Below are 16,146 nucleotides of genomic sequence, written 5' to 3'. Positions count from 1 at the left end.
CCCGAAATCCCACTGTTTCGAAGATATTTATACCTCTAATTGAAAACTTATGAGTAAAACAATTTGTGTCTTAAAACCATCTCTGCGAATACTTTAAAAAGGGTACCGGTAACTCGAATCCTTACAGAAATGAGGCAAAAAAACTTTCTAAAAAAATTAATATGTTATACAGAATTATAACCTCCATTAAAACTTTCCTGAAGCAAACCTTCTAGAGCTTGCAGATATCTACAAGCATAAATTTACAGGACTAATGTAACCATCCCCACTAAGAAAATAGAGCAAAGAATGACTTATAACGAAGAAGAAACCGGTTGGTAAAGAGATTTGAGAGAAGCAGTATAGGCCTATACGAGTGGTCGTAAGCACTCGCTGAAATGGGTAACGGGTAAGTAGTGTATCGGAATATGCACAGTCGTGCAGAAGGGAGAGAGAGTAAGCATACCCGCCAGCAGCCACGGATTCACGCTAGTGTATCTCTTATGCGCGGGTAAGAGACGCTAGCCCGAGAGCGCACTGTACTGATGACCGCTGGCCTAAATAGGCCTAATAAAAGATTGTATACAAGAAAGAAGAAAGAATTTAAATTGTTTCGAAACGCACAAAACATAATTATAGTGAGAAAGTGCCGATCATCTTTATGGCACTGATGTTTTGCAATTATCTTGATATTAGATGACAATGATACCATAATTATATGCATGCTGTAATTATCCTTATTCTTCGAACTTTGTATTTAAGATTTAGTGATATGATCAAAACTGATAGGTTTTGTTGAATGTTTGTAAATTGTAAGGCTTTTTTACTGGTATTACACAGTTCGGAGATATTTTAGCCTACAGTAGGCCTATCTATACTATAAGAATCTATTTCCTAAGGATTGAAGTTTGTGTGTGTGGTAATTTTAATATTAGCCTAATATATAACATATTTTTCAGAATTCTTTAAGAATAATATATCCTTTAATACTGTTTAAAATCTGGAAAACGTACATCTATCGTAGGCGATACGTTTGTGATTAGAATGCTGGCTGCATCTTGTGAAAACTAGTTTCAGTATTTATGCTGCGAAATTATTTGAATTTCATATTGAGAATTTAAAAAAAAATAGTTAATGACTTTATTCTTATTTCAAAAGATAGCATAGCTATCACGCAAACTGTGTAACTTCGATGTTTTGTAGACAAATATCAAAGTACAATAATTTTATTAAACTGGTGAAAATGGGCTAAAATAAATTGTTTCTTATACAGAAATTCCGCTATGTGTAATCGATATAGGTATAAAAATGAAATCTTGTAAATAACGAAAATTATTTATTTATTTATTTATTTATTTATTTATTTATTTATTTATTTATTTATTTATTTATTTATTTATTTATTTATTTATTTATTTATTTATTTATTTTGCTAATAATTGTAACATAAAATATAATATATACAGAAAAACTTTAGCTCGCCCCTGAAAGAGTAGAACTCGTGCTCAGGGGCGGATTCCTTTTGTATTTACTGAGCTATTCAGCTATCTACTGAGAATTTCCAATAGTGATGACCAGATGATTTGAGAGGTAGTAATTTGTACTCTGAGAATATCTTCATTACAAAATTCTCCACTTTGGTGATTCCATTGAGGGAATGAAGGAATCAGTAGGGACAGGGGAGAAATGGTAAACTGAAAGGTAATCGATTGCCATTTTTCCAAGGCGTTTGGGCACTGGATAAGGAATTATGTAAACTCCAGGTTTTTGGGACACTTTTCTCGCTCCAGAGGTCACTGTTCCACTGAAGGAACTTTAAAAATTCCGAAAAAGATCTCACCTACTAAGTTAATAACGTAGTTTAGACTTTTAACTCACCGGCATTTGATCTCGGATCAATGATGTCGAAAGCCGCTGTTTTTAACCCATTGGTACACTAAGAATTATAAATATTGTACTGTATATGATTTCTGAAAAGTTCCAGAATTTTAAATAATTAAAATACGTATCTTGCGATATAGCTTATAATTGTCACATTGTTTATGATCTACGTAATTCTGAAGAAAAAAGTACAAAGAAGAGAAGTGCCCAAATTTTAATTATGAAAGGCTTGTAAGCTTACAGTTGAGGTTTGTATACTACCATCCTTTCCCGTTAGTCTTTTAGGAATGTTGTAATACTTCCGTGTGATGGCTTCAAAGCGCAGTTGAAAACCCAACTCACACGTAATTTCCATAAGAAGTTGTGAAGAAAACTGTCTAGTCCTAAAAGCTAACAAATATTCTCATCTCATATTGAAAGTCCCCAGTTTCGCGACGTTATTGAAATCTAGTCAATAGGTCTTTTCAATAAGAACGACCAGGATTGGACCGCATGTAAACTATGTCCATGCAAGAATGAATATGAATTTCAGGCAGCGAGTAGTGAAATTCACCATGACGATCGCGTATGGTCATATGGTGTGCAGTCGTACCTGTGAAACGGTTGCACGTGTGTCTCTCTTCCTGTCTATCTTTGTACAGCGATTTCTTCTAAACTATTGGATGGATTTTGTTCATATTCAGTATCTGCAAGTAAATTTATCCGTGAATGATGCACATGAAACATATGTTTGGTCTTTATGTGAAATCAAAATACAAAATAGCGATGAACTCCAAAATCGGCTCTCGATTTTTGTTATTTTGTTTTTTATGTGAAATGTATATAGGCTATAATTGAAAATAAATTTCCGGTATTTCCCTAGGTCCATATATTTAGGAAAAGCTAATTTCCATATTCAAATAAAAAAAGGAGTGCTTATAATGTACGTTCATTATTAGGGTTCAGGAAGTTAGATGTCAGCAATTTTACCTCAAATTTATACAATAATTACAGATAATTAGTAGATTACAATTAAACAAAAAAAAATTAGCACTCTGGAAGGGTTGGTATAATTTCGTGATAGTACAAGGGTATTTTCGTGTTAGTCCTTAAATCCAAAATACCGTCAAATGGGGCTACCTTGATAGATTTAACTTACATTTTTCATGGTAGCAGTTTAGTTTTTGAGTATTTTAACGAATAAAAAATATGTACCTTGATAGATTTAACTTACATTTTTCATGGTAGCAGTTTAGTTTTTGAGTATTTTAACGAATAAAAAATATGTAGATATCAGATTGTCTTTACCTTTCTATCCTATTTCTAAGAAAATAATTGTGTTGATTTGTACCCCTGAAAAAATAAAGACCATACTTTTATACACCATTATTTAAAGCCAGATTTCCGTAGTAACCCGAAGATGACGTAATAAAGTCAAACTAAAATTGTGGGATTTGTCATTATAGAGGTATAACAGGGCAAATTAAATGAATGAAATTATATTTAAAAGATATTTCAAATACCACATTAGTATTTCATTTGCAAGAAAAGTACAAAGGCTCATTGTACATTATAATAGACATAGAAAATTATAGAAGTCGTTGAAATCAAATTTGTTCAATCGGAACGTTGTTAGTCTCATAAACAATTATTAATTATTACATTTAATATTGTAAAATTCATTTAGGAGAGTATACTGAGTCCTTCTGGGCTACTCCAAAGGGAGGCAGTTAACAATTTAAATTTAAAATTATAAACTAAATCAACTTGCCATAAAAATAAAGGAAACAAAAGTAGAATTTACTTCATTTCAAGAACATCAATTGCATTAGGGAAGACATAAATCACAGAATTGTCAGTTGGTTCTGAGACTGGAGAAGGTAAAATCTTTATGTGTTGCATTGAAATAGTAGAAATGTCCTTGTCAGTTGGCTTAAATTTAGTTTTACTCTCATCATCTCTTTTGAGACCATGAACCACTATCCCATTTGATGTCATGTCCACAATTTCACAGACATATTTTAAGATTTTCTCACTTTTGCTAAAAAGAAATTTAGCAAGGATACAGTTTCCTGTTTTTGGATTTTCTGATTCTATTTGACTACGTTTAGCATCTTCTGGAATTTTGGGGCCTGAAACTTTGATCTGCTAATTTACACAATTCATCTAAGACTCTTCGTCATCACTGCTGCCTTTGTTGTTTGAAGTATATGCAGTAACCATACTCTTTCCTGCTTCAAATGAGTCATAGCTTTTTACTCTACATAGAGCCAGCTGTACTAGAATTCTCAAATCGATGTTCTTGAAGAAATGCCGTGAGGAAATTCTCAACCTGTAGTTCAACAACTTCTACAGGCTCCGGAATTTTTTTGAGGACTTCTTCCTTATTGCAAGGACAAATGCCCGTAGAAAAGAAATTGTTTATCAAAATGCGTTTTATTGCTGACTGTTCCTTATCTCCGGGCAGTGATTATGTATTAGTATTTGTCTGTAACTTGGCCTTATCCATGTGATCAATGCTTTCTTCAACAAACTTGGAAAAATTGCTTTCGGTATAGTTGAAAATCGAAGATTTTTCTCTTTCCACTCCCATCAAAATGTCGTCAGGCTCCTTTGAAGCTTGATTTGCAGGGTGCGATGCATGGAACGAGGAACTAGCTATTGTTTTGTTGAAGTGACTCTTTTCATTTTCATCACTCCTTTATTTACAACTTACGTGCGTACAAGTTTCACATAACATATTTACTACACAAATTACAAATGATTACATATCAGTACATCATTACAAAATTAATGTACGTACTGTACATCGCCTGTGATTTAAAGACGGTTCTCAAAATGGCGCCCACCCAGTTCGTTATGCATACATTGCATCGTCTCATCATTGACTGTCGAACACGTTCAAGAACCCCTTAGTATTATGCAACCAAAGATGGGGATACGTTGAGCAGGTTGCTGTAATTCCAGGCATTTAATACAGAAAAGAGATCAATCAAAATTGTCATGGGAAAAACTCTCACATCTCAAAGTTTGTCACACACTCGCCCCAACACCCTGTCTACAATGTGTACAGAATTATACCTTCAGCTGGTGTCTTCTTCAGACAAATTTCTTAGAGTAGTATGAAACTATCTAGACTAGACGAATTAATTTTTAAAACTAGCTTAACTGTATAAATATATAGCAAGCAACAAGAAGGCTGCTTGAATTACATAAAAATAAACTTAGTATTTTTGTGAGTTAAATTCTTTAAGAATCCTTTGACAGAGTTCAGACTTATCTACTTAGTAATTCGCTAAAAGAAATCTCCGTTATTGTTAGTTGAAATATTGCATATGTAGGCTTAATAGAACTTTGTATATAATTTCTTTGCTTGCCCACATAAAATATAAATTCGGAAAAGATATAAATAAATTTTCTGAACTTTTTTATACAGAATAATTAGGTATATTTCTTAAATTCATTTTGAATCACTGTCACATACCTACTAGTATATTGTGTACGTGCATTTATACGTTGATATTTGAGTATATAAATGCAGAATAGTGACAGTGCTCGTGCTACAATTAAATTCGCAAGTATTTCCCTTCTCACTAATATTAGGAAAACATTTCCTCGTCTCAACAGCGGCTGTGGCGAGGGTGATGGTGGTGGCGGTAGTAGTAGTAGTAGTAGTAGTAGTAGTAGCAGGAGCAGCAGCTGCAGTAGTAGTAGACGATGTTTTCAACTGCAAAGGTTTTTAACATCGAATTTCAATGTGGGCAAGAAATGGTCGATTTTTTTTTCTGGAACTCTTTATCACAGATAGGGTTCTTATACGTGCCGTGCCCTTCAAAACCAATCATTCTCAGTTGAGTTTGAACCCGCAAACCTCAGATCCTGCGGCTAGAATGGTAATCAATAGAACATCGAGGAGAACTCTTGTCTCAGAAATGTCATAGTAATGTATAAAGTGTACATTCGTACTTCACTACGTTTTACGGCCAAGAACAGAGTTTTTGCCTTCGAATCATACTTTGCAACTCTTCGTACAATAGTGTTGTGTATTTTCGACCTGTTCCAATGCATTTTATATCAATTTTTTAATAATACAGGAATACAATAGTCCGTGACGTTTCTGCGGGGTGCAAGACGGGTACAGACGGTCGGAGGTAGCTTTTCAAAAGCATAAATTATACCACAGGACAACACGGAATAATATCAGTAGATACTGAATACATCGGTTAAGATTGCATTCAACTTGAGTATGTTCTTTACTGTGGCAAATTCAGGACTTGTTTATAAAAGCTGTCTGCGAATATGTAGTGTGCACTTAAATTTGAGTGATTAATAAAGTGTTGGTCTATATTATTTTCAAACATACAGAAGACAGTATTTTTTGTAGGTACTTAAAATAGCTGAATATATTGAATAAGCAGTCGCAGACAGCCGATGACGGGTGGTCCTCCAGCTTGGGGTTGGGCGAAGGGCTAACAACCCATCACCGTAAAAACAGCTTGTTACGAATCCTTCAAATAAGCCTCGGAATGGGACTGATTCTCTGGCACGACCACAGCAAAGGAATAAGGTTTTGAGATCATAATTAGGAACATTAAATCCAGACGTTTGAGATGGGCAGGGCATGTAGCACGTATGGGCGAATCCAGAAACGCATATAGTGTGTTAGTTGGGAGGCCGGAGGGAAAAAGACCTTTAGGGAGGCCGAGACGTAGATGGGAAGATAATATTAAAATGGATTTGAGGGAGGTGGGATATGATGATAGAGACTGGATTAATCTTGCTCAGGATAGGGACCAATGGCGGGCTTATGTGAGGGTGGCAATGAACCTCCGGGTTCCTTAAAAGCCAGTAAGTACTTAAAATAGCATGTCTCCCTAGTCTCCCTACAAACTAAGTCTGTCTCTACCTCACATACACTATCCTTAGAGCACCTTAGAGACAGTCGGTCACGGGCAGAGTTACAAGAGCCGGACAGTTCTTCGATTTTTTTTTACCATTTTTATTCCACCATTGCGTCATTATTGTATCCTTACCTCTCCGATTCCGCATAACCTTTGCTTTTGAAAAGTACTGAAATTTGCAGTTCCAAAATCTCGCACTGAGATACAGCGTATTTGCATATTAATTTATGATTGGAAGTAGAATGCAGGATCCGAATGAGCTCAGCGAAACGCTGGAGCAGGTTAGATGTCGCTCCCACCTTGCTGCCACACGGCCCATGGCCGCAAAGATCGATTTTCGCAGTGTATGTGTGTAAGGGTGTATGCCGGGGAGGGACTATGGCGGGTGGGAGGAGGAAATGAAAGTGGTGTCGGGGGTTGATACAACGAGCGGATGCTGCAGTAGAAACGGTGGATAAATATAGGAGTTCCAATATTCGAGCTCTCGAGCGTGGGGTTGCGCCGACGCAATTATTCTTTCCCCCATACCGACTCGGTATCCCAATATCGAAGTGGAGTCTAGTGATTGTTCGGTCGGCTTGAGAGAGAATCATGGGGTGGCGGCATTTGCTGCTTCTGCCCAGATTCTGCGGCGGTCTCCATCCTCCATAATCTAAACATCAATCTCTCCAAGATGACCGTCACCTAGTGTCATCCGTTCCTGTAACAAAATCTGATATGTCTTCCAGAAGAACCGAGTGCTGTGCATAGGTTATGTTTCAGACCAACGTCGTGCCTCATTGCAGTCTTCCATTTCGTATTGTACATTTAAACATGTTATTGTTCTACTATGCATATGTATTTTGTGAAGAATTTTGAAGCACAAAGTGTTGAACTGTTATTATGCAACGAAGTCTTCCGATTCTTGTCTATTGGTCGGATGGCTTTACACTGGACACAAACATCAATGTGATATAGCATTGTGTTGTATGGCACACGTTAAGCTGCCGGTTCATTTATGCTAATTTGTGTATCCGTGAACATAGTTTCCGTGCGTTTATTAGTATGTTGTTTCCTGGAAATAACAATGGCTGCCATCGCCGACGTCCAGTTAACGAACGTGTGCTGTTCGAGAGATTGTGGCGTGGGACATTTCAAGCTATCGTGGCAGAGCAGGGTGTCACCGGACCGAGCAGTTCATCAGTCCACGCGCGAGTTAATATCACAAGACACGGACGCGCGCCATCGAGATTGGCTGTTATGGATTTGGGGAGACGGCGAGAAAGAGGTAGAGGCAGTGGCACTCCGGTTGTTGCCGCGGGCACCGCTGCGGCACAGTGTTGTTGTCATTGTCTGCCACCACCCCCGCCTCTGCCACCTCCGCCAGTGCCGCCGCCCCCGCTTACTAATTTCCAGATATGTTTACTCACACCACGCAACTCGCGGAGGACGCTGCGATCCGTTGTCAGGTGGGAGCTTTGAACGTTAACTCCTACCGAGTTACGAACACACTGGTTGTTGTGATAGAATTATTAAAAAATCTGGGTTTTGTAACCGCGTGAGACTAATTTCTCTGATGTTTCGGAAATGCCTACGGGTTTCGAGCGACACGACCCTGATGATGGAACCTATAAATGTTTCCGAAACATCAGGTGACTAAATTTTGTAGTATTGCAACATCCATAATCTTCAATACATTTAGTGTCGGAAAAGGTAGCTTTGTAATGGAAAATAAGTAGAAATTGTGCGTGAATGTTTTCTACCTTAAAATCAAGTGTTGTCAACAGACATAAAAAGAATAAAAAATCAACCTAATTGTATTTGTTATGTGTGTTCATGACGCGGTGGAGACATAGTTACTTCGTAAAGAATTATCATACATTTTAAAATTTGTGCTACTTTTTATGTATGGCAATTACCACGTGGTTGTTTGACAGAATGTTTCTGCATTTTAAGAACTTGATGCCTCTTTCATATTATGTCTTTTCTTGCTGGTAAGTTTTTTTTTTCGTGATTTTGAGACTCTAATATATTTCGCAAGACTACCTTATCTAGAAGAAGAAAAAAAACTTATTTCTCTGTTTCTTGAGCTGTTTGTACACGATCACATTTTTGTCAAATTCAGCGCTTTACAAAACCTCTCAAGATTTACCAATACTTTATAAGTTTTATTATCAAATCACTTACAGTACTTTAAAAGTATTTGATTGTATTGAAAGTAAGTACTTTAATATGTTCTAATCAATCAAAGACTTCACAGTTCTTTGAAGAAATTGACCAGTGAAATTCGAAAATATTATGAAGTCATGTACCACAAAAAAAATGGCGTCCTGGCTGAGAAACGTCGTTAATTCAATTGCATGACTTAAATTCATGCCGGCACGCCATTGGTTCTGTGGATACAACAGTAAAATTAAAAATAATGGCGGATATTTCGAGTTAAGTATCAGTAAGGAAGTGAAATTCGGAGAGGAGTGCGACAAGGATGTCCTTTATCATCTACCCTCTTCAGCATCTACTTGGAGAATTTAGTGAAGATCTGTTTTCAAAACATGGGAGGAGTGATAGTAGAGGAAGAATAATAAAGTGTGTAAGATTTGCTGATGATACGGCGTTGTTAGCAGAAGAGGAGATGATACTAAGGGATATGCTACTGGAGCTAAATGACAACTGTGAGCAGTATTTAATAAAGATAAATGCCAACAAGACGAAGACTATGGTCATAGGAAGAAAAATAAAGAAGGTAAACTTGTGAATTCTAAATGAGACAGTAGAGCAAGTGGACAGCTTCAAGTACTTGGGGTGTACTATAAGCAGTATCATGAGCTGCTGCGAAGAAGTCAAAAGGAAAATAGCAATGGCAAAGAAAGCTTTTAATAGAAAAATGAATATCTTCAGCGGACCTCTGGAGAAAGAACTAAGGAAGAGACTTGTAAGTGCTTTGTACGGAGTAAGCCTATAGCATTGTATGGGGCAGGAACATGGACATAACGACGAAGCGAAGAGAAGCGAATAGAAACGTTTGAAATGTGGATATGGAGAAGGATGGAACCTGTGAAATGGACAGAGTAAGAAACGAAGCTGTGTTGGAAAGAGTAGATGAAGAAAGAATGATGCTGAAACTGATTAGAGAGAGGAAAAGGAATTGGCTGGATCACTGGTTGAGAAGAAACTTCCTACTGAAGGATGCAGGGGAAGGATTGGTGAACGGTAGAAGAGTTCGTGGCAGAAGAAGATATCAGACGATAGACGACATTAAGATATATGGATCATATGCAGAGACAAAGAGGAAGGCAGAAAATTGGAAAGACTGGAGAATGCTGGGTTTGCAGTGGAAGACCTGCCCTTGGGCAGAACACTATGTATGAATGAATGAATGCACTGGCGGACAATAAATTTGGGACACTCGAATTAAAACATATTGGTAACATGTTAAATACTAAGTAAAATTCAAGTGTCCCAAATTTTTTGTCCGCCAGTGTATGTATTTTTGAATGAATAATATTCCAACCTATAACATGGGCAAATACTAACCGTGAATATTTTGTTTTAAAACAATATGCAATCGTAATATTTTTCATTTTAGGATAGCGAACAGGTTAAGTAATACAAATATTCCTTTGTGAAGCCATATTATTCCCCAAAGGCTTTACATATTTATATTGTAATATTTGATAGGTAGTCCTAGATATATTACAATGAACTTGAACCACGTGTTTTAAAATGTTGTCATATCTTTAGCAATGTGAAACAATCCTTGATATCTTTTTCAATATTGATTAATTTTCGACAAGTTTTCTTGTAAAATATTGAACTGGGAGGCAAATTCGATCGTGTACAAGCAGCTTCCTATTTAATTAACATTGCTAAGAAACGTTTAACAAATCATTTCTCCTCTGATGACCTCAAGCCGCGTTATTATTTGTCTTATAGTAGTTGACAAAAGTACTCTTTGATGTCTGCATAAAAGTAGTTTAAAAAATCCGTGGCGCCAAAGCCGACCAGCTGTAGTAGCTGGTTTATGAAACCGAATTTTACTACTCACTGCAGCTCCCCAACTTCATCAAATATTGGCTCTAGATATTCTGAGAAAACTTCTTCTCTCATCAGGACTCGAACTAGCTCTTATTCAGTTTCGCTAGTCCAAGGCATGACGTCTTGATCTTTGCAGCTACGGCGCGGAGCATAAAAATAGTCCATGCTCTTAAATGCATACCTACATAAACAGCTTAATGTATAGAAAATTACACTGCTGAATTCACATGTTTCAAATCAAAATATTTTTGTTAAACTATTATTTTTACTTTCTCGTTTTACGAGCATTTCTGTAAGTCTAATACTCTGATTCTGCAAAAAAGATTGATACTTTTTAATACCCTGTTACCGAAAAACTGTTTTCGGTACACCGTCCGCCATCCTTCAATTTATCTATGAATAAAGTGTTCTGTCAAACTTCTGAGTGTTGTTGGCATAGTAATTAAAACTAAGCTAAAAGGTGAGGAAGTGTTTCGTTTTATAAAGCGAAATTTTCTCAAATACGTCATTTTTTGTATGAAATAAGTTGTATATTGAAAAGACAGATTTCATCTGTAACTTTACTTGTCATGCATGTTGTTTACACCTTGCAATGATTATCACTCGTGATGTACTTATTACGCTTTGTACCATTCAGAGAGACAGCCAGCTACGTATAAAACAAACATCATATCTCTTTCTTCCTGGTTATGTGCACATGAGACTAAAACGTGTGGGCTTAACTCAAATTGTATTTTTGGCACAGTTCGATAATAGTTAAAGAACCGACATTTTTGTTCTCGAACTGGACGCGAACTATTAAAAAAATTCGAGGAAAATACAAGTACAACGTCCCTCTTAAACAATGGTCCGTCATTGGTTTGCTGTTTGGCAGTAGAGGTTCAATCACAAAATTCACGTGGAATTATCTTAAGGAACTTCACATTCCTTTTGATTCTGTAATGTCTATTCTTATAAATATTATCAAGGATTCTCTTCAAATATTACATCATCATCTCTATTTCAATTAATCAACTTATATTTGCCTTCAACAATTAACTTTCTTTTTTCTTTAATGTATCACATCACATTATTATACATGTTTATTGTATTCAGGACCCTTGTGGTCACTCAAAATTCTTTGACCTGATGTCTATAATTTAGAAATTTATTATTTTATGAAATATAATAAAAATTTCACCTTTTTTGTGGGTTAATTCATCGGCAAAAATGCAGTAAAATTTAAGAATATCGTGCCAATAGTGGTATTTTGTAGCCTATATAAATAGTTTCATCTGTAAGAGAGAAGAAGATTAATTTATCGAAATAAAATATGAAGTTGTCTGCATGTAAAGTATGTTCCCAAAAATTGCTCATATTAAGCAGAGTCAGGTTATCTTTGAATCATAAATTCATACAGACAAAAGTAATCGGAGTCTCATTGGGTATAAATCAACATGTTACCTTGTTAGAAAAACAATCAATCAAGGTTTCTTGTATTTTATTCATATTAATATTTAAATCTCTATGCCTATTACTTTTAAAAAATCACGACACTCGGGTTTTGAAACAATGCGAACTTGTGATGAGACAGTATTCATTGTGGCTACTCTGTATCGAGAATCGGATACAGATTTCAATTTAAGTGAAAAAAAAATTGTTTATATGCCTACTTCCCAGCTAATTGGTCACTGACATCTGCAACACAGATTTTATTTCGTTCAGTTTTGAGAACAGAGGATTCGCCGCCCATTGTTGTAATCCACTTGCAGACAATTTTTATGACCGGTCATAAACAGTGGTATTTTCTTTACCAAATGATGGAAGATTTCTAGCGGTATTTTCTTTACCAATTGTTGGAAGATTTTTAAGTCTGAAAAATTCCCGATCATTAAAAATAAGTGGCTTGGTCACTGACATTTGCTATAGAGATATTACGCGTATTTAATTAGATTTTAGAGTTCAGAGATGATATGGATATGCGTTTTTTGACAGTCACGAAAATTATTCTCCTAAGAACATTTCCACCATAAAATCTTTATTCGTGAAGAATGCTTAGAAGACTAAAATGACAAATTCCAGGAGAATATCTCGCGGCCCGGTACGACTGATGCCAGGGTCCGATACCGGGCCGCGGCCCAGCCGATGAAAACGCAGGTTTTATGCCTAATAACTAGACATCGGATTTTTAGGCACTAAAATTGCAGTTTTAGGCGCCTAAAATAAGCTCAAAATTTGTAAAATTAGGCTCTATTTTAATGAAAATAGGCATTTTAGGCACATCAAGGTATCATACTTATTTCTTTCACTGAAATTTTTAGTTATACACTAAAATACGCACAAAAAAGTATGTTTAAACATTAAAAAAGAATACTATATTATATTTATAAACAGAGCTGCACAAATTTAATATATTGAAACTAATGAAATAATGATTATTGATATCAAGATTACTCATTTTAAGTTACTGAAATTCAGTTCCATGCTCAGACTTTATTATAATTATCTGCACAGTACACCACCAGAATTTTTTTCTAAATTCTCCACAGTTAACCTTTGCCTTTTGTCACTGAGAACCATTTTGAAAGCAGAAAAACTTCTTTCAACCGAAACTGATGTGAGAGGCGCAAATTTTAAATTAGGTACAATAGAAACATCAATACTTACTGGAACATTTACACTTTCCCCCGATATCACTCTTGATACTTTTTCCAACAATGAAAATCCTAAATTCTTATTTAATACGTTGTCCCACTTATTTTTAACTTTTTTCCCCAGTTTCGCCCAAAGCAGAATGTATGTTCACTTGAGCTTCCTTTACTATTGCTATTTGGCTACAAAGAAATTGTTTTTCACGTTCTAATTGTTCAATGCTTGCAGGTATGAAAGAAAAGTTTGATGTTATGTAGGCAATATCGTTTTTCACTCGTGAGTCATTCAGACAATCTTTCACTGCTTTCACACACGCTGCACTATCAGTTTCAGGTAATTTATCAATAACTGTGACCACTTCTTTAAAATACTTAGAATAATACACCACTGACTGAATCCAGGTTCCCCATCGTGTAACAACCGGCTGAGGTGGGAGTGGGATATCTGGAAAGTTCTCTCTGAATATTGAAATCATGGATGGGGCTTTACAAAAACATTTTTTTGTGTTAGAAATAAACGAGTTGACAAGAGGAAATTCATTCCGGATTGTTTCAGAAACCCTGTGAAGGCCCTGTGCTAGACAGGTTACATGCGTGAGGTTAGGATAAAATGTTTTAAGAAGTGGAGCTGCAGCAACCATGTATGAGGCAGCATCAGTACAAAACAACAGAACTTTAGAATCGTCTATATTACCTGAGTATAAAGACTGTAGGCCTTTATTTACAAAATAAGCAATGGCTTGGCTATTCACTTTCGAAAGTTCCTTAACACATAAGAGGTGTGGAATCGAAGGTCCATCAGGACTAAGTTTTCCTACTACCATATTTGCTGTATACCTATTCATAGGATCTGAGTTTTCATCCACAGAGACCCATATGTAAGAATCACCTATATCCTCCCGAATGGAAGCTAAAGTTTCATTGTATATTCTGTCTAAGTAATTTTTTCTTAGGGTCGACTCAGATGGGATATTTTGTTTGCAGTATTTTTGTAAAAACTGTCTTAAAACCGGATTTTCAATTGCATTCCAGGGAATGTTAGCAGCAACAAACGCTCTGGTTAAATCAGCATAGAAATTGCTGCTGAGATTGGATGAAGTAGGCTGTGTTAGTAAAGTTTTTTGCAGTTGATTTTTCTGCTGAGCTTTAGCCTTATGAGCCGCTCCTTGCACATGCTGCTTTAGGTGGCACTTCTTTTCTTGCGAAATCTAAAAGTGTAAAGTAAACTGAATTAAAATAAAATCCTAATTGTTGTATTGCCGTATTTCTATCACAAAGTTAGTGGGTTCGAACAATCAAAATTTTAATGACCTGCAAATACTTTAACTATCGGAATTTAAAAGGTTAAAGTGTAGTGGTCTTAAAAAGAATTATACCTCAGGATAGCTCAGTCAATGTATAAATATTATAGGCCTACTCATTAAAATTAATAGAATTTATATATTTCAACTATTGTTACATACCTGTTTGCTACAAATCTTGCAGAATATTATTTTTCCATCATAAGTGAATTCTGAATATTCTGTTAGCCATTGCCGGATCAATGTAGATTTTGCACTTATATTTTTCGGCATTATCGCGTTAAACTTCACAGGAAAACGTCCTACCGCTCAAAACTTCTCAACACAAATAAGGTGAGGGAAAGAGCAACTGTTAACGAGCATTCAAATGAACCGTTGTTATTGAGATTCAATTGGACAAAAATACAAAGTTCCACTTATTGTTGCATTTCCTGGTAGTGTTAACACTAGGAGGGCCATTCTTTTAAATATTTTGTAACCGTTTACCCTACTAATTCGCAGTTTTACGACTTTTCATAAATATTTCAAAAACACTCTTTCTCCAAAAATTGTGATTTTATGACACTCTGAAGGGCAGTACAGCTAATCGGTTTCAGACCGAAAACAGTCATTTTTATAGTATAGTATATCTCTGAATCGGTAGCAGCACATGTTGTGATTGTTGCCTGCTTCAAAACTAAGGTTGGTTCTTTGTCGGCATTTATGCCTCCAAACATGTTAAATTCGGTGAAATCTATTGCGAGTGTCGTGAGATTAAAAACATTTTGTTTCCTTTATCAATGGTTTCATGGCCGGTGTGAAGCAAACTTTCCACTTTTTAAATGCCTTAAATTTCGTAGTGAATGCATGTATAAATTATAAAAAGTAAGAGTAAAATGCGAAACTTTACAGTGAGTTAGGCATTTTTAGGCGAATATTAACAAATTAGGCTCTAATAAAAGTTTTAGGGCACTATAAAACTCTTTGAATACCTTTCAATTTCCATGAAACACAAATATTAATAATTATTTTTACTTTTCTCGTAAAGAAACAAAATAGGCATTTGCCCTAGAATCCGATGTCTGCTAATAACACAGTAATTGCCATGGGCCTTCTGTAAGTATATAAATAATTAATTGCACTTTCAACGGATACAACAGAATTACAACATCTCTGATTAGGGTTTCAAGTATAAATTGTAAATAGAATAATTATATGTTCCAGTAACTTGTATTTTAAGAGTTAGTTGATGCGAAGATGCAAGGAAGCTGTAGATGTTTTAAGTCTCTTTATTAAAACTGAAAGACCTGGCCACTTGCATTGTACAAAATTAGAGAGGATAGAAATAGGGCACGTGCCAAAACAAATCTGCATTTTAGGACCAGTCATTAGGTCAGAACCATGTGAGTATAAGAACGAACACAAAGTGCGTGTTTGTCTGGTTGCCATTTCGCTCATTGTGTTCATAGCCAGAAAACGAAG

General features: G+C 35.7%; 1 protein-coding gene across 1 annotated transcript in view; it reads left to right on the top strand.

The window, feature by feature from the left end:
• The window catches only part of LOC138692749 (serine/arginine repetitive matrix protein 2-like), a 138,760-nt gene that overhangs the window by 60,911 nt on the left and 61,703 nt on the right, over positions 1-16,146 (top strand). The window contains exons 4-5 of the mRNA XM_069815942.1: positions 6,982-7,084; positions 7,698-8,188. Coding sequence (XP_069672043.1) covers positions 6,982-7,084; positions 7,698-8,188 — 594 coding nt within the window. The remainder of the gene's footprint in view (positions 1-6,981; positions 7,085-7,697; positions 8,189-16,146) is intronic.

This window comes from Periplaneta americana, chromosome 17, assembly GCF_040183065.1.
Source record: "Periplaneta americana isolate PAMFEO1 chromosome 17, P.americana_PAMFEO1_priV1, whole genome shotgun sequence".
Classification (NCBI taxonomy): Eukaryota; Metazoa; Arthropoda; class Insecta; order Blattodea; family Blattidae; genus Periplaneta; species Periplaneta americana.
The sequence above is the reverse complement of the archived record's forward strand: the minus strand, read 5'-3'. Positions and strand labels throughout refer to the sequence as shown.